Below are 27,170 nucleotides of genomic sequence, written 5' to 3'. Positions count from 1 at the left end.
ATGAATAATTTGCTTCTCCACCAATAATTCAATAGCATCCGAGCAATTCTAAGAATGCATTGACATCATACAGTCTAGTTGGATTTGTCTGGATCTTGCAGTGGATAAGTGTAGCTGACTAGTAGATTGGGTTGATTGCAATGTAACTTGAGAATAAATCCCAACCACACTTTAACCTTTTTCTTTTTATAATGACAATAACTTCACAAATAGAGAGTTGACTCCAAATATTTGAATCCGAAAAGTATAAACCCAAAAAATCCGATATATAAATGGAAAATGGTTGAGGTATTTAAGAAGGTATTAATAAATGCTGTTTATGTGTAAGGTTTCTATGTTTATAGGCTAACTAATACCTATTAATATGCATCACATTTGTATTCTTGCCATATAGGAAATATACACAGCAATGACGTGGGCAAAGAAGATTAGCAATTTACTATAGTTTTTCAAACTATTTATCACTAGGTACTCCCACATTAGTAAATGACATAAATTACTTTCTGAGATAACCATTTACTTAGTAATATAAAAATAATTGCATTAAATTGATAGTAAATTACTAATGGAGAGAGAGGGGACAATTTACTTAAAAATACTACGTAATATTTTATAAATAATTTAAAAATTATTTATTTTTTATTATGGCCGTTACAACATATCGGTTTAAAACTCTTAACACTGTCTTACATTATTAATATCTATAATTAAATTAGATCCTAATTCGGATCCGGGTTGGATCCGATCCATTCGAACACATACCTATTCTTTAATACTTGAAATATTTTTTATTTTTGTTTGTTGATATCTATTTCTTTCGAGATTAATTCCACCGTTCATTCGATGGTCAGTTTTCGACCACTAATGCTTATTTTTTAATTCTCTTCTGTTTTAATTATGGCCGTTAAAATTCTTTACCTGTAATGCGACGTGACTCGTCGTCCATACTTGGCGTGCTCTGATAGGTAATATGCGATGCTCGAAGCACAAAATTCTTACATCAGGAGATGCAGACGACCCTGCCCCCGTCTCACTCTTTGTCTTGCTCCATGGGATGTAATGGCGAGTTAAAATGATAATTTATAAAAACGTCGAGGGCTTCTGTATAAATTTCCCTATCTCCTTTGCCACAAGGAGAAGAAACGAATCTCCCGGCTTCGTTCTCTCTCAGCTCCAACCCCTCTCTTCTCTGCTGCTTCCTATGACGAAACCCTATCTCCATCTCCCCCTCTGGGATTTGGCCGGAGGAACGGTAATCTCCAACGAATTCTGGCGGGTAAACGCCGGCGGCGGCTGGGCTACGGCCGTCGTCCTCGTCATCCTCCTCTCCTGGCATCTTCTCCGAAGCTTTTCGCGGTGGCGCGCCGCCGGGGTCGTCAGAGATGGGGCGGCCAAAGAGATCTCGATCTCCCCGTCGTCCTCCCTCGTGAATTCCTCCTTAGGGTTTGATTCTTGACCTCTGCCGTGTTTGTCCAGTATCTTTGTTTAGTTTTCTTTGGTGAATTAGTGGCGAGTGGGGGAAAGTTGGAGTTTTTGGTACTTTGGTAGCTTAGTATCGTCTGATGTAATCGTTCCTCAGCTCAACTACGTTGCATGACCTTTCATGGAGTATTGCAGGATTTATTTAAGTGAACGCTGTATGTTGTTTGATTGTTAGCCTTCTCTTATAATTTTTAATTGTTTCCTTAATGTTTGATTGGGTTTATCTCTTTTATGAGGCAGGATAGCGAAAATAATATCTGATGCTGATCTGAGGGAATTGATTAATGATTTGGATGGGAAGCTCGATGAGAAAGAGAGATGGGAAGATGTCATCAATAAGAAGAATCATCAGTTATCATATGGAGCGAGGTGCTGCAGGCCGAAGGTAATGTTACTCTTAACTGATTCTCGCAGGCTTTTGCTATGTGATATTATAAAGTTGTGCTATAATGTGATTCTAGTGTTTATGAGTCTGAATGTGCTGTTATTTGTAACGTAATACCAAAAATATTTTGAGAAAGATAGGTGATATTTATGCAGCCTTACACTGATTAGAGGCTGTTTCAAACATGACCGTTTAGGTCCTAGGAGGTAAGTTTTACTGTCTCACCAAATGATGCCCTCATTGAGGAGGTACTTCAGGTGATGAAAATAACTGATGTTTCTTCTTTTGATATTATCTTCTGCTAGGAGTCTCACTGTGCTTTCTAGAACCCTCTCATTCCATAATTTTTGAAGTTAATGAAAAAGGCTTTACCGTGAAGTATCGGTTGATACCGATACATATTGATACCGGCTTTTGCCAATCCAAAACTGCCCAGTATCGGCCGTATCAATCCAATATCGATCACATTGTTAGATATATAATGGTTGTATCGGCTGTATCAGCCGTAAATATATAATTTTACTTTTTTTTCTTTTATGTGGGCTATATGTACATCGCATCATAAGTTGCATTTAACCTGAATATAACCTGAGACATCATTATTGATGTCTTGACTTCTGAGTGCCACATTTTACATGTCCTTATTTTTCTCTCTTTTTCCTTTTTGGTGCTTTCTTTTTCTTCCTTTACTTTGCCCTTTTTTTGTTATTCTTTTAACACATCTACCCTCACCTCTGTTGCAAAGGTGGTTGTTAGCCTCATCTATAGGAGGCTTCCTACTATCTCTATTGCAAATGTGGTGACGGTGATGAATACAAGTATTTATTGAATGCATCCAATTTTCGATTCGATATTATTCTTAGCATTTTTGACTCTTTTATTATGTTTATACTATCTTATATATTTTCTTATGTTTATATTCCTTAACTTCTAATATCTTTCTATGTTTTATATTATTTTTTAGAATTTAAGTAGCTAAAAAATATTCCAAAACTGAAACGGCCGAAATGACCGATACTTTTGATAGATATTGTTTTCTCCGACGATCAAATACTGATACTTAGAATATTGGGTTTTATTGGTATATTATACTGTGTCACGTTGGATATTGATAGTTTGTGAGATGCCCCTTACAGATGTGTATCCTTGTTTTTCAGGATGGTCTCCCCAAGTACCTTAGTATTACAACATTTGAGGGATGCTCAACGGAGCTATTAAGAGACTTTTATATAGATAATGAGTACAGGACAGAGTGGGACAGTACAGTTATAACGCATGAGCAATTGCAGTTCGATGAAGCCAGTGGAACAGAAATTGGGCGAACAATTAAAAAGTTTCCACTTCTGACACCAAGAGAGTACATATTGGGGTGGCGTGTCTGGGAAGGGAATGATAAAACCTATTATTGCTTTATCAAGGTAATGCCTCACTCTTGTCTTCTTGATAAAAATGTGTTACCATATATCCCTACTACAAAATGATTTACTTCTTGTCCTTTTGAATATTTTATTATGTCATCAGGACCTGTATTCAATTATTACTGCAGCTCTTCTTCTTATGATGTTGCTAATGAATTCCTTTTCACAGCATGAGTAAATATTCATATGCCTGATCTTGTAAATATGTACCAATTTGCTCTAAGTAGTTGATCATCTATGGATTTCAATGTAAAGGCTTTATGAGGTTCAGTGCATGTTTGTGTCTTACCTCCTGAAAACAAATACAAAGGTAGGAACATATAGGAATGGAACCTACATACTCATAATGATCAACCCACATGCAACATCACATGAAGGGGTTTTCAAGCTATTTTTGAAGAAGTTGCTCATTTTTAAAATTTCTTTCCCAAATTTCTAACTCGTACAGTCAACCTGTTCCATGAAAATTGTAATGACTCTATTCCTATCAAGTAGTTGTCTAAGATTTAGGCCAGGTCCACCTTTTGCCATAAATTGTCTTGGCCACCAACAGAAAAAATTCAACATCAGCTGGTAATTACTTTGGAAAATCATGTTGTGCTCCAATAAACCATTTAAAGTCAAAGGTCTGATAGAAGTTACTGATAGGATTTTTATTTGACCAATTTGGTTCCTCTATTACCGATAGACTTAAAATTTTCTCCTTGGCAGATATATCAGTATTAACATTTTTTATGTTCTATATGTTTGAAATTGTTAAAGTTGCCAGATGCCAAACTGCAAATTTTGGTGGTTTAGTACAAGCACTAGTAGCATTTAAAATTACAGTTTCCTGGGCCAAAATTCTAGTCAAGACAAAGATAACCACATAGGTATTCTTATATGGAGTTTCAAATGATAAGTGACCATAAGAAAGAGTATTAGATGCAATCATGTAAAGCTTTAAGAAAAGGATCATAGTGTCCTACAGTTGTGGTTGATAAGTTCTCTTATCATGTATTATTGGCATTATGATTCACTTCCCTTCGAGATAATTGATTACTTCCTTCAATCCTTCTAGGACTGTGAACACTCTCTGGCGCCACTACAGAAGAAGTATGTTCGTGTGGGTTTTTTCAGATCTGGATGGTGCATCAGGAAAGGCAAGTGACAACGTACCAAATCTTATGATACATGTTAATCAGTCATTATTTCTCTAGTTAAGAATAATTATTTATCTTCTTTATCATCACTAACAATTTACTTTTTGACGACAAAAAAGAATATTCTGGTATTTTGAATGTTATCTAATAATTATTCTTATCATCAATAACAATTTACTTTATTGACAACAATTTTTTTAACAATTAATTTTCTCTAATAATTATTTATGAACATTATGCTCATACATAGTGTTTATTAACTCATTTTCTACTCCAAACCTTAAGCTTTTAGAAAATGATGATTTTTATATTTTATATTCCAACTCTTTCTCACTTTTGGGCTTGAGATATTTTTGATAGACCTTATACTTGACTTAATTGGTGGAGCTTTTGTACTGAGAAGATAGGCATGGCAGAATTCAAATTCAGGAGAAATTGTTCTCGTACCATGTTAACTCGACAGTTTTCAGTTGCTCTAAAAGCTTAACTTGTTGGAGGATGGTTTTTTTTTATATTTTATTTTCTAACCATGCTAAAGGAGAAGTTTTCTAGGATGGCTACAAGACCAACAATTCATTATGGATCATAATGTTGGCAACTAGTAGATAAATTAGAACAGATAAGAGAAACAATTTTAATATTAGACAAAAATTAGGGGTAACACCTATAGAGGATAAATTGCGTGAGAATAGATTCAGTTGGTCTGGACTGACATGTCTAATGAAGGCCATGCAGTGTGTCAAAAGGTAGGATTGATTTTATTACATAGAAGTTCTCTACGAGGGAAGGGAAGTCCAAAAATAGCATGGGGATAGTCAACCCCAAATAATTAAGGTTGAAGCTTGGTTATTGTTGTATGATTGTAGTTGTAGCTATTGTACTAAACATCAAATTACATGGAAAAAGAATAACAAAGAATTGCATTTCAAATGTGAAACTTGCACTATTTAGAAATTTGTGGCATAAGCCAATTTGAGAGCAAGGTGCTGCGCAATTTGACAGTGATAAGCCAAGTTATAGTTGCTTAGCTCGAATGTAAGATAATGCAACATAGCAATATTATTGTATCAATTATTATGGACCTCTTAGCTATTCGCATCCATATTTTGTGCAAATCAAATTCCACTTGACAATTATTTTAAACTTCTATGACATCTTAAAGAGCATTTGTATGGAAAATGATCTGTCCGTGGACGGTTTACAAACAACTTACAAACAGGGATAACATAGCAGCGGCTTAGAAATCAGGGTGGATGGAGAGACAAACCACCACGGCTAGGATTATTGTCACGACCCAAATTAGGAATCATGACCGGCCATGCATCTCAATATGCTTGAGATGCACGAAGCCTTAACAATACTCTCTACGTATATGATGATAAGATAAATAAATAAAATGAGAATTTGCTTATTTAAAAAAATACTTTATTACTAAAATGCAATAAAAAAAATAAACAATGTTAATGTTTTTAAGTCTCTAAACTAAAATAAACTAAAATAAAACTTCTATATCTAAAGCACAAAAATCTAAAAGAGCGGAAAGGTAAATGGGTGAATCCTAAGTGGAGGTGGAATCCGGCACATCATCACGCTCGGGCGCCCGCCGACTATTACCTGAAATAAATAAACAAATACAAAAAAAAAATAATAGAACTCGTGAGCCAACAACTATAGCTCAGTGAGTGGAATCCACTTGAACCAAATAAATTTTTACTGCATATTAATGCTAAGTAAATTAAACAAAAAGTAACAATATCATAATATGCAATAGGCATGCTCTCTAAATAATAACAAGATAACAATAGAGAAATGTCACAATTTGTAACCTTGCATGTTTTCCACATATCAACATCCTTTTGATATTTAAAATGTCATATGTCTCAATGGGTCTAAACCCTGTGGATCCACATCAACTAGAAGTCACCTCGAGATGACGCTCGGGACTTTTCTTCGTAGCTGATCCGGTTAGGGTCATCAGAGGGTATCACCCCGTGATCAACACACTCGTCTTTTCCTCTAACCGTTGAGAGAAGTTAGAGTCACCTAGGAAATTTTCTCATTTTTCCTAGGACTGTTCCCTAACCCCGCCAGAGTCACCTAAGAAAGTCACCGCAGTGATCTAATTTAGGACTTTCCCCTGGACTTCCAAATAGACTTGAGTCACCACGGAAAAACCGGACTTGTTCTCTAAGTCATATCAATACTAGTCTCATTTTCTTTTCAAAATTCTCAATATTAGCACGAAGTATGGTGATGCACTGAATATAATAATTAAATGCACACAGAAAATAAAGCAATTGAATTTTTACACATGAGGGTGAAATAAATAATTTGCACGCAGAAGATTTACATGGTCTGGCAAAAATACGAAATACAATAAAATAAACACGTGAGTGAACCCACTCACCTGAGTCTAGGCAAGACAACCAAAATCTCAAATCTCTAGCCCACGTACTAAAAATCACCACCTTAAATAATAAATAACAATATCATTTTTTTTTTAATCAAAACAATTATTAAAAATGTTTATACAATTTAACCTAAGAATAATTAATTTGGGCTAAAATAGGCCCAAATCAATTGGGCTGGGCTGCTGGCCCGACCCAATCCAAAAGAAATCAACTAAATCGGATTGGCCGAGGCCCGGCCGATTAATTGAATTGGGCTCGGGCTAACCCGCGGCCCGCCAACTTAATGGTTCGGTTCGGGTTTGTGGATCCGAAATCCAAACCCGAACCGAACCCGACTTAAAAGGAAAAGGTGGTTGGCTCGGGTGAAACCCGAGCCCAGCCAACCCTTTTCTCCCCCCCTCGCGACCGACGCGAGAAGATGGCTGAGGGAGAGGGTGACCGCCGGCGACCTCTCGCCGGCGACCCCTTCACGACCACCTTCAACCTCTCCTCTCCCTCTCACCCTTCCTCTGTCGTCCTCACGAGGTGGAGGAAGACTCAGCACCGATGGCCGACGTGAAATCCAACGCCGATCAGAGCCACGAGGGCCTCGTAGAAGACATCTCCGACACCAGGCTTGAAGCACGAAGCCTCCGGTGACGATGCGGTTGCGACTCGAAGCCGCCACGCCGATTTGCCGACGAGGCTGAAATCCGCAAATTAGGTATTTCGGATTTACCTATTTAATCTTTAATTAAATTAGAGGGGTGGAAGAGGGCTTACGGGGGAGTCGTGTGGTGGTCTCTGCTGGCTCCGGCGATGCTCCGGCTGGCCGATTCCACGGTGACGACTCCGTCGGTGAAGGAGGAAGAAAAGAGGGAGAGAGAGAGAGAAAAGAGGGCTTAGGGTTCCAAAGAGAGAGGATTAGGGCTAATTATAGATTAGGAGAGGATTAAATCTAATCCAATTTGGATTAGATGAAATCCCCCCAAATCAGCTGCGTGCTGGAGAGGGAGAGGGGAGGGGCTGCACGTGCAGAGCACGTGCACCCACCTCTATTTTTTTTTTTTTTTTTTTGTGGTTTTGACAATTATGCCATGTCCCCCAGTTCATAAAACATTTATGAAGTGTCCATAAGCATAGCATCACTTTTTTTGTATATGAAGTGCTATTACTTATCCAGCGAGCTTATTCTAGAGTAGATGCTATTTAGCGTCATGCTAGATCCTTGTTTCTTCATAAGAACAAGGATAGCACATTGTTACTGCTTTTATATTGTTTTGGCAAATGTTTAGATTTTGGATACTACTTTTATCGTGTAAATGAAAATGGATAATGTAACTTCAGCATAAAGGTGCTCAGCTAATTCCTTTCCCTTGTTATGACATATCTTTCTTTATTTTATTATTAGATCATAGAATTAGTTGTGCTTTCTCACTTATCAATGCTATTCCTGTATCTTAGATTAACTTTCTATTTGTAACATGTGCTGCTTCCTCTTTTCTCATGTTATTTGCTGATACCTTATGCAGTCCCCGGTAGGGATGCATCTGAGATCATCATGGTGCATCAAGAGGATAATGGCATGAACATAGAGATGGCAAAGCTGGCTTTTGCAAAAGGTATTTGGAGTTATGTATGTAAAATGAACAATGCACTGCGTGTATATTCTTCCCGTGGTCGCAGTCGTTCGAAATCGATTCTTACTATGCGCAGGCTTATTCAAAAGGTTAGCACGCCTTTACACAGCTAAAGTGTGAAATTTCTTCCTATAATTAAGAGAATATAATATGTTGTCATGGCCTGGCTTTTTCAAACATTCAAAATGGAAGATGACAAGATTGGAGGAGTTCCACATATTGCTTACTTATTTTGTCCACTTTTACTGCTTATCTGCATTGGTCAAAGTATTTTATTAATTCACGTCGAGAGATTCTTTTGGACCACATTGAAGAATCTAAACTCTGAAGCATGTTTCTCAAGGAACAAACTTTGACAACACTATATCTTTTCATCTTTTATCTGTCTATTATACCATACTAGCCTTTTGATTTTACATCCTCCTCCTTTGAACCACCTCAAGATCATGTTAACTGGAATACCTTGAGGAAATGCAGGCATTCTTTTTTCTTTGTTTTGTTTAAGAAATTTTATATTTCTTATTTTGTTTCTTCTGTCAAGTGCCTTCTGCTCTGGCTACTCAGTCTCACCTGCATCCTTTAATTCATCAGGAAGTCATGTGCTCATGCCAACCTAACATGGACATGTTTGTAGTCTCTAGCAGAAAATTTTCTGGGTAATTGAAGGATCCAGTACTTAATCACACTTTGGCATGCCATGTAGGGTGAATTTAGACACTCCTTTCAATTCATGTGATGTATTGTAACTCTTGATTCGTAGAAATTCTTGTTAGTATCTTACCATGCCTGTTATCTAGCAGGCTCTAGAGCTTTTTACTAGATGAGTTATTCAGTGATCTTGTCTATCATTCATGTCAAGTATGCATCCCTTCAGAGCACATGCCGAAATCAAATTGATTGGGTTCTTCAAGAAGCTTAGAAAATCTTGATTTCTGCTTGCATAGCGGGAGATGCCATCCTTATGGCCCAGCCTGCTTCTTGCCAGAAAGAAGACTAGGTGGAACTTTTCTGTCCAAACTAGTTGCCAATTGGGTGGTATTAATAGTATCCAAAGAAAAAGAATTACATGTGCAATTCAAATAAATATATGCTGCTATCACTTGTATTGACACATATTTATAGAAGCTTAACTATCCAAAGAAGAAACAGTTACATCTGCAATTGAAATAATGCTATTACTTTTATTGATGCATAATTAGCAATGCAGAATCAAGAAAGTGACCGAGCTATTATCAGTTTACTTCTTCTTTTTTTTTCCTTACATCAGGTTCCAGTGACAATTATGACTGGTGGGACAAATCAAGGATTACTGGAAGCCTCAGGTGGCAGTGCCATCATTAGGCAGTCTATGAGAGGTTCATCTGACAAGGAGGTAAAGACAAGGCCTTCAAAGAAATGGATAGCAAACGGGCTTATTCTTCTTGGAGGCATTGTTTGTCTGTCCCGAGGTCGCTCTGCTCTTGGAACCCAGCTGGCAGTAGCATGCATCTTAAAGAAACTTATGAGGCAAGGACCGGAATCAGGGCAAACAAAAGACACCCAACTTGGACAGGTTAGACACAAAAGGAGAAATTATGGTTGATCTCAACTCTTCAATCCTCATCAACCAACTGAAGCCTTCAACTGTCATCAATCAACTGAAGTCTATCATTGACATGAATATAGTCAGTTATGGAGCCCTCTAAGTTTTGCTAAATTTTATGTATCCTCACTGTTAATAACTTCGTCTTAGCAAGCTTGTAGAAACATATGACCAGATAGTTGATCAATGGAAACTTTTGACAGAATATATAATAGAAGAAACTTTGTCCACCAATTCTGCTTCTTTTACTATTGGAATTATTCATGGTTGCACTTGCCGATTTGATTTGTTATCTTTTACATATCAACAATATTTCTATTCCATAAGATTGTAATAACTATTTCCTAAACTTTGATAGTTTGATGTGGATGCTATTTGATTGAAACATTAATTTACCACTGAGAGCATGTCGGTGTATTAACTCTATGGACTTATCTGAAGCAACATAATGTATTTTATCTTTAAACCTCATAATTACTATAATACTTCATTGCTGTTGAATGTGCTCGAAGAAGGGGCTGCTTTTTCTTACCCAAGCTGGAATGGAAGGCTGCTCAAGAAGGCCTATAAGGCAGAGCAGGAAGCCCAGGCAAAATAAGGTGCCCCAGTTCCCCCTACCTAGTTGACTTATGCAAACATTCACTTCCTTTCAGGAAATATGGCTGTATCAAGGTGGAGGATTGCCCGTCAATGGTGTCTAGTAGCAAGTGGATGGAGCTTGGCTTGCTCAACTGTAGTCTGGCTGATCAGGTGCAGTCGACCGGACAATCTGGCTGTACAAATGAATGGTTCTCTCAATCATTCTTGAGCGTGGTCCAGTTTCCATTGATTGTCAACAAGGAACTCCTGAGTCATTGGATGGCCAAGTTTGAGTTCAGGCTCAGCAAGAAATTGGGGACATTTTGAGGAACGTTTCATTAGGAAGGGCATGTGAATTTTGATCAGGTAAAGTTGCTGCTCTGATTTTGTTTGGATTGAAATCATTCTATGCTCTCTTTTATTCTATTATATGCTGTTAATTAGTTGTGCACATACTTGTGTGTATCCACATGGTGGCTTTCCTTTATTAGTTGTTAAATATGGCACATGAAATGTATATTTTCTATTGCATTCATAATTGTTCAATTCAGTGTCTGTCTTTAAGTAATATTTTAGGTGCAAACTTAAAATTATTATATCATAAACTCAGATAGCATATCATATAAGTACCAATGTACCATATGATTGCGTAATGTAATATGTAAAGTAACTTCTACCTTGGTTTCTTATCAAATTGTTTATTTTATTCTGTTATACGAAACACATTACTTTAGAATGTATTTATTATGTTTCCTGTTGTTATATATTAATCTACTTTCCTTTTGACATGATTAAAGATGTAAGTAATATTTGAACATATTACCATTATGTATCAGGATACAGTAGAGGCCATTTTCTTTTTGATCTTGTTGATTGACAATTCCGGTTGACAACTTATCTCATAGAACCTATTAATCAATAGAATAATTATATTCATTCTATTGTATTTTATAAAAAAATACAATATCTGTGCAGTGATCATATTCTCTTTAAATATATTAATTGTGAAGTTATATGCTTGTATCTGATATTTTACTAACTAATATTAATGTGTCCTATGTTATTGGGTTTATGACAGAAGATTTACTATCAAATGGCAATGTGTCATATATTGTTAGAATAATCTGTCAAAACAAGAAGATTTTAAACGAGTCCCTTCATGGCTATTGTACAATTGAGTTATACTATATATCTCTTTAGAATTCCGAAGCACTTTTAATGGCAACAAGTGTGTAAAACGTTTTTTCAAAAGTTTTAAGATAAAGTTTGTAGTCCAAGTAGTTAAAGTAGTCCAATTCTTATTTGTATCTTTGTGTGCGTTTGTGTACAAATAGATGTTTCTGACTTCTATGGCCACTAGTGCCTTGCTTCTCTACCTTTGTCTGCACAGTTTACTTAGTATGTCTTTTAATTGTTGAACGATTAGATAGCATGTACCATATACCTTTCTTTTGATCTAATTCAGTAGTTTAGGTTACAACGCACGAGTAGTTAGATAGTACCTAGATGGTGTTAGATTGGATGCATTCTGCATACTGATGCTCTGATGATCTTGTGTTCTTTTTCCTCTAACATTTGTTGCATCACTAACCTCGATGCCGTTATATCTTGTTGTTCTCAATCAGTTAACCTGATACCATTAGTTGAAAAAACATGCTCACAGTTCATGTGTGATTGGATACTGAAAAACCACAAAATGAAATTAAAATAATCACAATACAATCAGGCAGAAGGAGAAAACAAGACGCAGAGAACACCAAAAGATCAAGTATTAACTCTTATGATTTGTCTTCTTTAGAAACCTTATCTAAATGTTCTTCTTTGCAGATATGCTGTCTTTATTTATTCAGTTAACATTCTTGAAGAGAATCACTTGGTCACTTGGTCAATATTCCTATGTTGCTCCCCTTTCTGACAATAGAACCTGACTATTTTTCTTTGTAGGTGACAAAGCATGCTGAAGGTTGCAGCACAATTTCTATATTGTCACCTTGATTTATTATTCTTGGCAAATTTAATTGGTAATTATCAAGTGTTGTGGGTTAAGATGGTATGTGTTAACTATTCAATGCTTTATTACTGTCAGCTGTTAGCCGTAGAATGTCTATTTGTTAACAGAACTTGTTTAACTCCTTTTCTCTAGTTACAATTAAGTTGTTCTTATGTATTGCTCATCGATTTTTTTTTTGTCCCTCTTGTGTAGCGTCTCCTCTCTTTTTCGTGGGAGAGATTTGTGTAGGTTGCCATTATCTATCTCTGTTCTTATTTCATAAATGATTATTAATTCTTATAAATGGTTTGCTTGGATTAATCGCTCTGTGCCTCAGTCTAAAGCCTTCTTTTCTTCTTTCCTTCTTTCGAGGGAGACCTATTGTTTTTATTATCTTGTGGACTGCCATATTAACTCTTGAGAGGCTGTTAACTAAACCTTTTTCTTGACCTAATGCCCTTCAGTGAAAGAAATTATAAAAGCTTCCATCAATATTGTATTCTAATTCACCGGCAGCTTTAACAACCTTCTGGCAATTCTAATTTGCTCTTGGAAAGAAGCTCACAGAACCTTTTGAGGAAGTCGTCATCAGAGGAGGCCATGAACAGAGGGTGGGAAATGTTAAGTAGCAGGCATAGGGTTAAAACAGAGGGTGAGAAGATTCAGAGTTTTAGTAGTTTATGCCAGGGGATCAATATGTTAAAAAAAATAAAATAAAATAAATAGTGCATATAAAAATGGGCAATAGTTTAGGAGTCCTTATGTAATTATCTTATAAATTAAAAAAAATTGAGGGTGTTAGCGAAAAAAATTGAGTTTAAGGAAGCGCTTTTATCACAAATGACTTGTAAAATTATTTTTTATTATAAGAAACCACTTCTTTAATTAATTTTCTTTAACTAAACATCAAAAGTATACATTTTTTTAAAAATTTTTTATCTACGCTACTTATAGATCCTTCTTTATTCGCAATCTCAGCTAACCTTAATAAGAACAAAGAGTTTTTGACCAAACTACTGTTACAGAAAAGTTTCTTGTTAACCAAACCACTATACCATTCAAATTTATTACAGTACTGCTACAACTTTTACAAGCTCAGCGCCACGTGGAAGATGGTGATTTTTTTTTTAATACCTTTTCTCATTTTCACGTATATATATATATTGTTTGTATGAGAGTGAGACAGCGATAGAGACAATAATCTTTTATTATATTAGCAAATTAATAAATCTATTACGAATTATTATCTCTAATGGTGATTTTCTATGTGGCTGAGCTAATAAATATGTTTTCTTGTAGGTTGGCCAAAGACTCTCTAAAGGATAAACTCCTCCAGTAAGTTCCGTTTATAATTCTCACACGCTTACAGGTTACAATAGAAGAATGGCGATCGCTTCCTTCCCCCGAATCCTCCCCAAACTCCTACCTCCGCCACCTCTCGCCGCCGCCTCCCGGCCTTCCGTCTCGACCAACCGCCGCATTGCAATCCACGCGCCACCGCTTCCTCCCCTTCGTCTCCTCTCCCGCCGCCGACTTCCCCTCTTCCACGCCCAGGAGAACGGCGGCGCATCCGAAACCCTAGAAGAGGAGGAGAAGCAGGAGGAAGATACGGATTCGGGAAAGCAGGAAGAACCGAAGGAGGAGGAGTCCACCGCCGCCACTGCAGTGGCAACGGAGCTGAGGGAGATGATGAAGGCGAGGAAGGAGAAGGAGAAGGAAGGGGATGCGTTCTTGGGCGGGGTGGCGGAGGAGGTACGTGAGATCGAGTGGCCAGCCTTCGGGAAGGTCGTCGGCACCACTGGCGTTGTCCTCGCCGTCATCGCCGGATCCACCGTTGCTCTTCTCACCGTCAACGCGGTACTCGCCGAGATATCCGACCAGGTCTTCGCCGGCAAGGGCATCCAAGATTTCTTCGGATAATGATAGATTCTATTTCCCCCCCTTTTTTACTGGTCCACACAATTTTCTCCTTAATCTTGATCTCTTTCTCTTTGTAATTTTGTTAATGTTTTTTTCTTTTCTTTTAGTATTTGCATTTGAGATCGGTAATTCGTTTGTTTACCAACTTCCCAAGTATTTGATACTAATAGCTAAAATTTTCTATCCCCATAACTCTGCTCTCTGTTCTTTGTTTTGTGAACAATCTTCAATTTGTCCGCTGACGCTCTACCTCCTTATTACTTATACTTACATGGGAAGGTGATAGATTGTTAACATGAGTTACGAGTATATTATATATAAAATAATTAATTAGATTGTTAACCGGCGTTACGAGTATATTATAAATAAAAAATTAATGAGTGTTAATTAAAGCTTAGTGTAACATAAGTGCACACTATATGGTTATGTACCAAAACACATATTACAAGTAGGATAATGACAATTCCATTAGATGAAAGAAAATAATAATAAAAAAAATATCCTTTGCACAAAATCAATATTATTACAAATCCCCTACCTTGCAAACACTTCAATGCAGTTAACAACCGAGGTAAACAGCCCTTAAAACTACCTCATCAAGCATTATCTATAAAGAAACAAGGTACCTCATCAAGCGAAATCCCTTTATAATGTACCAATGTTGGAGATATCTCGACACATCCTGGCATTGATCACGTTGAATTTTGGCTGCAGACGAAGACCAGATTCTTGAACCTATGAGATATACATGCATGAATGAGTTAGGGGTGATTAATCAGTTGGGAAGCCAAGAAATTTGTTCATCAGACTAGCAATTGGCATAGGATCTCCTAGTGGGTAAGGAAGGAGAGTCTCCAAGTTCATCGCCTCAATAGTGTCGCAGAGTGTCTGAGGATGGGCACAGAAGAGGTGTTTCCTGTCTGCCAGTTCCTCTGCTAGCTCACTTTGGTGGTTGTCCATCAAATCCTCGTTAACGACAACAATTAGAGGTTTACCCAATCTCAGTGTTTCAAATATGCTCCCTGCACCTGCATTGACAGCTCAAGTTCAATTAGTTCGAAACAGAACGCTACACGGTACAAAGGGAAAGATCAGCTCAATATACTGATTAGATAATAGATGCAGTTTCATAGAGAATGGCTGTATACATATATATATATATATATACACCCCTTTACTTCGTTAATAATTATTCCAAAGGGTAAAGCTGCACTATCACAAGATATAAAAAGATAAACAATGCGTGTTTTGCAGCATAACAATTGGAGGGTAGAGTATTCTCACTAAACAAAATGCAATCAACACCTGAAAACCAAAACTAAGTTCAATATTTGAGCTTATCACAAACTAAACTCGTGAATTTGCAAAAATATAGTTCACTCAGACAAGGGATTTGCGACTCAAGCCTGGATATTGGACGGTGGCAATATCAAGACACAACTTGTGATACAGCCCACAATTTCAAGACTTAATTAGACAGCAATCCTAGACCTATCTAACAATGGAGATTATACACTGTCAACTATAACTACTCCACCTATATGTTAACACGTCAAGGTCTGTCTTTACTTCACTAATGAGAAGTTTGGAGATTGTTAAATTACTCAACATTAGAAAAGAATGCACATACAAGATGAACAGAAGAACTTTACAACTAAAATGAGATTGTGCACATGGGTTTCCAAGCACATCCTAATAAATTTTATTCTATACCGGTTCAATCAAAGGAGATCTCATATGTTATGCCATTTGGGATCGGTGCTTCTTCATTCATTTATAGAAATTACTTTAAAATAGGAACTCTTAAAACACATGGATGTAATGAACTATTCCTCTGATTTAAGTAATCAACCACCTCTTTCTCTGCATGGCAAGTAGCTGACCAAGTTAACACGACTACAGATAGAATGATTTTTGTAGAAGTGAACCACAGAAAGATCCTCTGATGCAAGATAGTGTTGAAATATAATGAATACACATCCAAGAAGGTCATGTTAACATTTATTTTAAGGCCTCAAGTGAGTTCCAGAACTTCACATTTATTTAGTTTACTTTTCTGTATTAGTGATTTGACATACGAAGAGTTAGATCAAGGATCCACATAGATGAATAATCAAGCAAGAATTACACCATGCCTATTTCTTAAATTTCAGATGCTTATTTATAAATGACAATGCCTCATAATTTGAAGAACTGACACTTACTATGAATATACAAATTAAAAATGTTTGCTCAGATAAAGAAAGTAAATTATTACCTGCATGGCTGATGATAAGAGATGCTGATCTCAGATAATTGGCAATGCTTGGTGAGAAAGTGAAGTAGTCCATAGAAAGAGACTCATTTCCTGAAACCTGTATTCTGAGATAAAATGAGACCAATTGTCTGTTTTCTTGGACTCTGAATGAGATAAGAAAAGAGAAGGTTTGTGATACATGATTAGCGATGTTATTCTCAAACTTTTAAGGGTTATTCAGGCGAGGAGTGAATTCACAAAGCTAGTTCACTTCTAAAGGGATTTCAGTATTATCTTAGTTGACATGGTTAGTGGATTACATGTTACCTTTATTATACCAAAGCTATGTTCCTGATAAGCAGTGCGAGTCATCTTAAACAACCTGAAGAAAGTTAAAAACAGATATGCAATACTTGAAAGCTCTTAATCATGGATCCCAAAATTGGTCGGTCTCGAGTCGGATCGGCCAAAACCAATCCCGATCAGACTGGTTTCAGCTAGTATCGGCCGATATCGGCCAATTTCGGCCATATCAACTTAATTTCGGCTGTATCGGCCGAAACTCGGCCATATTGACTGAAAACAATAATATCGGCTGAAATTAATTTTTTTTTAAAATTCAGGTAGAATCTAAAATATATCTAACCTAGGAGACATTAATAATTGCTATTATCAACTTTTTTTTTTAATTTTCAGTTTTTACTCTTTATCTTTCACACTCTCTTCTCACTATCACACTTCACTGAGTTTATTTGGTGGCCATTCTGGTGAGCCTCTTTGGCTAGTCCATACTTTGGTGAACTTGGTTGAATTTTTATTTTTTATTTTATTTTTAATTTTTTTTCACCCACCTTTTAACTTCTCTTTTCTTATTGCTATAGAACAACATAGAAGAGATATTTATCTTTTCATGTTGTTTTGCAGTAATAATTTATGAGTATAAAAATTTGTTTAATTTAAGTCAAAATTCATTATAGTTTTAAGTGACTTTCTTCTTTAGTTTTTAAAGTTCATATGTGACTAATTTTAATTTCTTATTTTTCTGTTATTTTTTATAAACTTTTAGAAAAGTTTCTGCATTTTAAATAACATTTAAAATTTTTTGTAATTAAAAATAGTCCAATCCAATACGAGTGGCCGATACGACTGATATAGTCGATACATCTGATCCTTATCCTGATACCGAGTTTCGGAACCTCGCTTTTAATAAGCAAATTAAGCAATAGTTTTAAGTTTCAATTGTAGGAGATTGGTTTGGGTTGGGAATTTAAGATTACTACTAAACAGATTTGTTTCAACATCAATTAAAAACTCACTAAAAATCGGTAAATGGTAATTCACCAGTTTGATCCATTTCAGAAATAACCTATGAACTACTTTCTTGTTTCACATGTAGTTCATGTGTTAAATTTCCTCCACCAAAATTTATTGTTTGTAATTAGTGGTAAGTAACGTTTCCACAATGACAGTACCCAAGGTTCCAAAAATCGGTATCGGGATCGGCCGTCCGGAAAAACGATACGTATCGGTTGTATTGGCCATATCGGCTGTATCGGCCGCCTGTATCGGATCGGACTATTTTAATTAAATAAAATTCTAAATATTATTAAAAATGTTGAGAAATTTCTAAAAATTTTAAAAAAATTATAAGAAAATAAGAAATAATAATTACTGATATATAAAGCCTAAAAAGTAAAAATCTCTTTTCCTTCGTCTCTTCTTTCCTATTCCTCTAACTGTTAGTCTAAAGTATCCATTCTCTCCCAAACTCCTTTTTCTATCTTTTTTTTTTCTCTCTCATACCCTCTTTTTATTTTAATCTTTCCTTCTCCCCCACTCTCTCTTCCTTTTTCCCTCTCTCTCTCTCTCATACCCTCTTTTTTTTTTAATCTTTCCCTCTCCCTCTCCCTCACTCTCTTCCTTTTTCCCTCTCTCTCTCTCCCTCACTCTCTCTTCCTCTTTCTCTCTTTCTCTCTCTTCCTCTTTCTCTCCCTCTCCCTCACTCTCTTCCTTTTTCCCTCTCTCTTTCTCCCTCACTCTCTCTTCCTCTTTCTCTCTTTCTCTCTCTTCCTCTTTCTCTCCCTCTCTCTCTCTCTAGTTGCTTTGACAAAGAAGAAATGCAGCTAGGCTAGCGGCGAGATAGTTGCTCGTCGCCGCAGCCGCCTACATTTCTTCTTTGCCGCAGTGGGCTGCTTGCAGCCACCTGTTCAGGCCGAAACTGGAATCCTTGACAGTACCTTTCCAACTTAAACACTACAGGCCAATATCAACATACATTTTGACTGTGAAAAAGCATCAAGTTTGCTAGTGCTGCTAGACTTTTCGTTCGAGTAGTCATGAAACCCACAATAGGACATAAATAACCAACTTACATGGTTTGTCTGCATAATCAGCTAAATGTCTCTTACTAAGCAAAATTAAATGCAGAAAATGACTCACTTGATGGGCATATATCATCAAAGATACAAGCATCAAATATATATAGAAATCCTTATGCTTTAACCCTACCAGCAATGAAGCTTATTATCAAGCAAAAGCAAAGAGAAATGAGTACCTTCGATGGTATATAGGTTCCACGGCCCATTTGAATGAGAAGATCGGTGTAACCCTTTTGGGATAATGCTTCTCTAACTTGCTTAGAATCTACTGCCTTGACAAGAGCATCAAAGCATGTGGTTCCCACTGTAACAAACACCGTCCTTCTTTCATTGACATTGCCAACTTCATCCATGTCATCCATAACAAGTGCACCCTGCCTTAAAATTAGATGTTTTTAAGTTATTAAGTATGAAATAAACTGCAAATAATAAGAAAGAAATATCAAACAATATAAATTCAGATTAAGTTGCAGCTCGAAGTTTTGGTTTCATCTAAAACAAAGAGATACACATTCCACTGCCATTGCAGTCTGTATAAATATATGAAGATACACGATTAACACAGAGAAGTAGAATTTTTTTACATGACATTCCCTGTCATAGAAGACATGGAGAACATATATGTTATCACTACATGCAATTTGGCACTTTATATTTCATTTTATTCTAAAAAACCACCAGCTAAAAATGTTCATAGTTAATTACTTAAATTTCCAATATATCAAAGCTAGTAATTTTTGACAATGGTCAAATCTCTATGGAGTATAGACAATTAATGGTCTCTGAAACTCCTGCCTGTCAGAAAGTCTGGAGATATTTTATTTTCCATTTCAAACCTAATCAGATCAATCTTACAGAGGAAGGACAAAAGAATGGCTTTTACATGGTTCTGGTTGAAATGAATCTCTTACAGAATAGGAGTAATATCAAATTTCTAACTGAAATCAATCTCTTACGGTTGAAACTCAAAACTATGGCTTAACTTGCTCATTAAGAGCTTTCAAGTACTGCATATCTGTTTTTAACTTTCTTCAGGTTGTTTAAGATGACTCCACTGCTTATCAGGAACATGTCTTTGGTATAATAAAGGTAACCTGTAATCCACTAACCAAGTCAACTAAGATAATACTGAAATCCCTTAAGAAGTGAACTAGCTTTGTGAATTCGCTCCTCACCTGAATAGCCCTTAAAGTCTGACTGTTTAAGAGTAACATCTCTAATCATGTATCACAAACCTTCTCTTTTCCCATCTAATTCGGAGTCCAAGAAAGCAGACAATTAATCTCATTTATCTCGGAATACAGGTTTCAAGAAATGAGTCCCTTTCTATTGAATACTTCACTTTTCTCACCAAAATTTGCCAATTCTCTGAGATCAGCATCTCTTATCATCAGCCATGCAGGTAATAATTTACTTTCTTTATCTGAACAAACATTAAATTTGTATATTCATAGTAAGTGTCCGTTCTTCAAATGATGAGGCATCGTGGTTTATAAATAAGCATCTAAAACTTAATAAATAAGCATGGTGTAATTCTTGCTTAATTATGCATCTATGTGGATCCTTGATCTAACTCTTTGTATGTCAAATCACTAATACAGAAAAGTAAACTAAATATGATGCTTCTATTGGATAAGGCATGGTGTAATGCTAAAACTTTCTTAACAAGTGGTTTCTATGTGGTTCCCTAGTTTAGTTTAACATGTTTTAATCATCAAGCAGAAATAGTCCTAAATATAAAACCTCTATTTATCTAACACCAGTTATGTGTTGGTCTCACAGATAAAACAAATGACCTACTGACTTGCTTTTATAGTGTTACCATCTACTGATTTGTATTTATCAAATAATAGAACCACAAGAACGGACTGATCTTTAAAAGAAGTGCACATGTGATATTTGGACTCATTCGAGGCCTTAAAATAAATGTAAACACGGCCTTCTTGGATGTGTATTTATTATATTTCAACACTATCTTCCAATTTCGATAGGTACATTATCGGTAACAGCATCAAATGAATTAAAAAGATTCTTAGTTACTGACTCTGACATCTACATACAAAAAAACAAAACAAAAACAGAAGTACTACTTGAATTATAGTAATATCTAATTTAATACAAACAATGCAAATTTAAGTTTCCTTTACAGATACTAGTTTCCTACAATTTGACAAAGAAAAATAATTACTATATGCATGTGTAAGAAGAAAGAAGATTGGCAAGAAGTATCCTATGAAGCTGCCACATACTCAAAATGCCAAACTTTTACTTGTTATGCAGTTCTGTACTTAAATTTATACTATGATATTCTACATATAAATTAAACCTTGGATTTCAATGTATCATTCGAAGGAGTATGCAACTTTTCAGCACAGATAAGTTTACCAACCAAGTAAAATATAGTCATAAGCTCCTAATGAAAAGCTTAACTATTCTGGAAATATCTAAAACTGTAAAATAAGATATGTTTACCAACCAAGTATCATTCAAAGAAAGGTGTATGCAATTTTTCAGCACAGATAAGTTTACCAAGCAAGTATAATATAGTCATAAGCTCCAAATGAAAAGCTTAACTATTTTCGAGATATCTCAAAAAGTAAAATAAGATAAATGTGCCAGACAGCTTTGTTATAGAACATAAATTTCATGTGTTCACTAGCACATAGAATAAGATATTTTAGTAATATCTAATGAAAGTAAAATTTGAGACATTGAATCATTAGGTGCCTTTCACAGCCAAACTACATTAACATGTCATCTCCATTCTGTTAATACTTAATCAACAACAAATATTCCACCAAATATCAAATTAGAGCAAATGCTTAGCTATAATAAATTGGCAAATCAGTGAGCACATTATGATATTATCAGATTTAATTAAATATATTATCTGATTTAATTAAAGAATGATTAGCTACATTATAGATATTATCTGATTTAATTAACAAGTATTCAGTTCTCATGGCAGTGAAAGATGGAAATGGGGAAAGGGGAGAAAGCTACCTTTTGATTTCTGTGCATTAGTAGAATTTCATAGATTCTGTATTTGCATGGTCAGCTAGCTTAACTAGCCTATTTACCTAATACTTCAAAATTTAAAGGGAAAAAGTGTCTTTTTTCCTTTCTTATTGGTATGACAATTTATTTTGCAGTATTCAACCGATTAATATTTCTAAGTTCTGTCCTACATCAAGTGGGAAATGTGTCATTACTCCTACAACCGGCCTTAGAAATTGTCCGGAGGAGTTAGAAATTGGTTTGGGAATAAACCAAACAAACAAACCAATCAGCCACAGAAGCAAAACAAACCAACCTCTACCGTCAAGAGGAGTTAGAAATTGTCCAGAACACCAAAACAAAAATCGCGACAAAAGAATAAGAAAAAATAACTAAAGCTCCCAGCTGCCCAACAAATTTGGTAATTAATGCTTAAAAAATACCTCTGGCCGACGGCGGAGGAGGCTTGAAAGTTCCGGCGGCGGAGGAGGCGACGGAAGAGGCTGATTGGAGGAGGAGGAAGCGGCAGATGAAAGGGATCGTATATACAAATGGCGAGAGTAAAACGCCCCAAGGAGATGCGAAACAAATAACCCTCAGACCTCAGTGAAGAGTAGGATTTAGGCACTTACTGAGTTACTTCCATTAACAGCTTCCACAAGAAGACTTTTTACTACAAGAGGGGCAGACTCCTAACACTTCCAAACCCTTACCCTAACCATGCCAAATGTCCCGAATGCCCGTCCCATTTAGACAGACAGACTTGGTAGTAGTATCCTAATCCTACCATGCATAATATTATTATTTATAGATGTGCTACCAAATTCATTCTAAAAGAATTTGTGATTTTAATCACCCTACATTCTCCTGCATATCATCTGGGTCTTTTAATTCTTTTAACTCATTTACTGCTCTAAAACTTAATCTACTTCCATGGGATGAGACATTTCAATGAGCCCAAAAATTGGACTTTGATTTAAATGGACAAAAGTTTTATAATTAAAATAACAGGATTCTAACTCAAGATTTCTACTTTAATTTTATATTAATCCATCAAATATTCTAAAAGTGTAAACTGTTAGAGAACGATAATTTTTATAATTTTATATTCTAACATATCCCATGTGGGCATATAGTTCCTAATCTCCAAGAGTTTCTTCTTGGATTTATACAATGATAGCATTAGTGGGGAGGCCTTTGCTCTCCTTATGGGCCTCAAAGAACTGAGCTCATTCCCTTATGTGGACCACTTTCAACTTTTCTTGGATTTGCAATATAATATTATATAAGGCAAATGTCTTCTTTTTCCTCCATCACCTTCACAAATTTGGTTAGTAACTTTGTGGTTCATAATCTCATATAGTCTTCTTACCTTTGGGACAAAAACTTCTTTGGTTTGAACTGATCCACGATGTAAATTATTTGATGATATTATGAATAGCAGGTGTAAATGAGCCGAATTTGAGTGAACCTGGCTTTATTTAAACTCGATTTGAAATTTATTTTTGAGTTTATATTTAATTTAGGCTTAGATCACTTAATTTTGTGCTCAAGCTTGAAACGAGCCCAAATCAAGCCTATTTCAACCGAGCTTAATTTAAGCCTAATTTGAGTTCAAACCATAAACAACAACAAGCCCAATCCCATCAAAGATATTTAATACAAATGTATTATTCACTTAATTCTCAATAACTGTTTCAATAGTTATCATTTTGCCATATATTGCATGAGTGTGCAATAGTTATAAGTTCATTCAAAATCAATGATTGGGCATCAAGCAAAAGTCTCTCTCTCTCTCTCTCTCTCTCTCTCTCTCTCTATCTATGTTTCTCTTTCGCATGAAAGGAATCCATCTAATTTGACTTGCTAAACTATTTGAAATACGTCAACATCTTTATTTATTTATTTATTTTTCCTAAGCCAAATTTTGTAGGCGTCTTAATTAATGATTGCTTAATTATTATCTTAGGCACTAGTCACCTTTTTGCCTTGATTTGTAACAGTGGAACAAGGTTTAACAAAGTTATCACATCCTGTCATATTCAATGAAACTGATGATTCCAAGAACAAATCCAAGACAAATTTTGTGAGCCACTCACAAGTTTTGATGGAGAATCGGTACTGAACATGGATTGAAAAACAATTCAATTGTCCAAAAGATCTAATCGACCGGACATTAACCAAATGCAATCCAACACATCATAATCAATTTCTTCGAGTTTAAGACACCCACTAATCCTCAACCTCAAAGAATATATCTATCTATACGATTGAATCATAATGATAGAAAACTAAATACTCATAAAGAAATAAAGAGAAGATTGCACATGTATAAGATCATGTAAAGGAAAAGATTAGTACTATTTTGCTCCACCAAACACTGATTACTGATAATAACTTTATATAATAACGTAGTAAAATACAAATTCGTACGTTGAATGCTTCCATTAAATTATCAACACTTGCACCTTTTTAATTCGCCAAAGAGCTATTTCCAGATGTGCTTTATTCTCTCCAATCCCAACAATTATAGAGTGACAGTGTGTTGTTAGCCTTCACAGGTAGTAGAATCTCTCTCTCTCTCTCTCCTCTTCTATATATCTTGTGCTCTCGATGTTGTAAACTTTCAGCAGCTAAAAAACTTCGTTCGTGAGCAAAAGCAAGCTATTTGAAGGAACCCAATTTCTTCATTCTTCGAAATCTCTATCTGTCTAGTGATAAAGGTTCGATCTTTCCTTCGAAATTTTAGTGATATCGATGGAAATCTCCTGAATCTTTCGGCGAGGAGTCGAGTGATGCTGAGCCAGAACAAGCGATTCCGAGGAACCCAGATGGGAAATCACCCCAAGAATCGCTTCGCGGTCGATTCGTTGGTCGTCGAACCGTTCAGTACCCTGTTGTCTCCCACCTCGAGGTCGCCCAAGAGCTTCAACAATGGCGCCGTGGGACTCGGGATCGTCGCTGCCATGAGCCCGGCTCGTTCTGAGCCAATTCCGATCGCCCACGTGAGCCCCTGGGTCAAGTCGAAGGAACCCAAAGAAGAAGACGAAGAGAAGGAGGAGGAAGACGAAGTGGAGGAGACGCCATTGGAGCTCTCGGAGAGCTACACGTGCGTGATCTCACGTGTGGGTGAGAACCTCGTCAGGAAGAGGGTCTACTGCTTCGATGGCATTGATAGTAGTTTTGGTGAAAACTCGGGGGTGTTCTTTGAGTCGCCATTGGAGAGGAAAAATTTCTTGCAGGTAGCTCTTTTTTTTCATTTATTTTATGAATTTTATTGCTAATCGTTTTTGTCTAACAATCAATTTTTAAGCCTGTGGTAATAAGTTTAGATTTCGTTTCACTATATATATATATATATATATATATCATAATTAATATTGGCCACTTTTATATAAATCATACATATATTATACTCTTTATCACGAGCTAATAAAACTCAATTCAATTTATAAATTTGAATATATATATATATATATATATATATATATATATATATATATATATCTCATTTGTAACTACAAAACCTAATATTTAATAGAATTTTTGTTGTTATTGTTTGAGGTATGCCTTAGGAAGCCATGATTTTTTTTTTCCAATAAGAGGCAAACACAGAGAAAAAAAAATAGAAATACCATCTAAATCTTAGGTAAAAATTAATTTATTAATAAGAATCATATATGGGAATTGTTGCATGACAGCCTTTTATTTTAAGTTATATCAAAACTTTAATCTTTTGAAGTTATATTAGAATAAACAAAAGTACACACCTTAGTGGAGCAATTTTTATAAACAAGTAACAAAATAGAAAGTAATGATATGCTAAATAATTTACCATTGCAATTAAATTAGATACTCAAACATTATATAATAAAGATGACGATAAATTAACATGACAGAGAATACTTGCACATAAGAATTGAGATTAATCAGTTTGCTTGCCATTTTCTTCTTAATTACAATATAGCAAAATAGATAATTATAGAATGAGAAAGAGCCAGAGAGATTATTGTTATGCTCTTTGTGCATATCTTTTATTAATTTTTCATAAAACAAATCACAATAAAGGTAGACTAAATAAATTTGAGTAGTTTTCACTTAATAAGAAAACTAGTCAAATTATTTCATATATGCTGTCATTTTCTGTTATCTGGGATGGTGAGGCCACCTGGAGTTAATGAGGGATTAAGAGGGGTCAAATGGCAATTGAGGCCAAATTATAAAAGTAGACAAGTTTTCTACTTTACTACTAATAATTTTGGAATTTTAAGGGGGGCCTTGGCCCTACCTTGAATGTGGCTCCCCAGTTGCTTACAAGACAACCATGCCTAGAAAGTTTGCAAACATCTTTTTTCACATTCTTGAAGCATTTGAGGAATTTTGGTCACAACTAGGACATACTAGGAACTTTTTCAATGGAATATGATTCTATCCATCTATATTTTTGTCTCAATCTTATGGTTAGAATAGAATGATTAATTCTCAGGTCATAAATTAATTAGCAAGAGAAGATGTGAAATGTTTGTTACTAATTTTTTTCTTTTTTGAAATGCAGAGGAGAGAAGGCTTTCTGTAGTTTGGAGTGCAGATTGCAGCAAAAGTTTTCCTGGAGATCTTTTTTTTTTTTGAGCCATTTGATTGCTCCCAAATCTTCTTCTCCTGGTGTTGCAGCAAATTATATTTGTGATAAAATTTTTTTGAGAAAATTAATGCAAAAATTTAAGAACAAAGTAATGAGTTAGATGGTACCAAAATGAGTATATGTACCTCCGCTATATGATTATAATGCATAGGAATTTGTGGATTGTTATATATGGAGTATTCGGTGTTTGACTCTTGTAGATATTTCTGTTGCTTATCATTGCTATGATTTTATCTAATTTTGTTTATGATTGTTGGCGGTAACAATGTGATTCCAAAAGTCATAAGAAATCGAATTAAAAAATAAGTAAATAAATTAAATAAACTTATAAAATTAAATATTCTGTGTAAATACAAACTTTTTTTTAATTTATAGAAATGAACAACTAT

General features: G+C 35.5%; 4 protein-coding genes across 5 annotated transcripts; 3 read left to right on the top strand and 1 right to left on the bottom strand.

Moving 5' to 3' along the window:
* The first annotated feature begins 997 nt into the window (after nt 1-997).
* On the top strand, nt 998-10,273 carry LOC140787435 (uncharacterized). The gene is made up of 6 exons (XM_073136352.1): nt 998-1,443; nt 1,723-1,867; nt 3,025-3,285; nt 4,346-4,427; nt 8,350-8,546; nt 9,725-10,273. The coding sequence occupies exons 1-6, from the start codon at nt 1,073-1,075 to the stop codon at nt 10,037-10,039; spliced, it is 1,371 nt and encodes a 456-aa protein (XP_072992453.1). The 5' UTR covers nt 998-1,072; the 3' UTR covers nt 10,040-10,273.
* A 3,574-nt stretch (nt 10,274-13,847) lies between these two features.
* Nucleotides 13,848-14,720, top strand: LOC140787575 (uncharacterized). Its single transcript, XM_073136570.1, has one exon. The coding sequence runs from the start codon at nt 13,992-13,994 to the stop codon at nt 14,526-14,528; it is 537 nt and encodes a 178-aa protein (XP_072992671.1). The 5' UTR covers nt 13,848-13,991; the 3' UTR covers nt 14,529-14,720.
* Nucleotides 14,721-14,977: 257 nt separating this feature from the next.
* On the bottom strand, nt 14,978-22,924 carry LOC140787574 (uncharacterized). Of its 2 annotated transcripts, none has more exons than XM_073136569.1 (4): nt 22,583-22,924; nt 19,319-19,520; nt 16,786-16,882; nt 14,978-15,556 (listed from the first exon to the last, which is right to left on the bottom strand). In XM_073136569.1, exons 2-4 carry the CDS (start codon nt 19,502-19,504, stop codon nt 15,300-15,302), a joined length of 540 nt encoding a protein of 179 aa, XP_072992670.1. In that variant the 5' UTR covers nt 19,505-19,520; nt 22,583-22,924; the 3' UTR covers nt 14,978-15,299. The 2 variants fall into 2 exon arrangements, with proteins under 2 accessions (XP_072992670.1, XP_072992669.1); XM_073136568.1 differs by having other exon boundaries at nt 19,319-19,516; nt 22,583-22,918.
* Nucleotides 22,925-24,382: 1,458 nt separating this feature from the next.
* On the top strand, nt 24,383-26,953 carry LOC140786927 (uncharacterized). Its single transcript, XM_073135643.1, has 3 exons — nt 24,383-24,700; nt 24,889-25,381; nt 26,695-26,953. Exons 2-3 carry the CDS (start codon nt 24,935-24,937, stop codon nt 26,713-26,715), a joined length of 468 nt encoding a protein of 155 aa, XP_072991744.1. The 5' UTR covers nt 24,383-24,700; nt 24,889-24,934; the 3' UTR covers nt 26,716-26,953.
* The last annotated feature ends 217 nt before the right edge of the window (nt 26,954-27,170 follow it).

Source organism: Typha latifolia, chromosome 4, assembly GCF_019914945.1.
Source record: "Typha latifolia isolate L0001 chromosome 4, TyphaL0001v2, whole genome shotgun sequence".
NCBI classification, from domain to species: domain Eukaryota; kingdom Viridiplantae; phylum Streptophyta; class Magnoliopsida; order Poales; family Typhaceae; genus Typha; species Typha latifolia.
The sequence above is the reverse complement of the archived record's forward strand: the minus strand, read 5'-3'. Positions and strand labels throughout refer to the sequence as shown.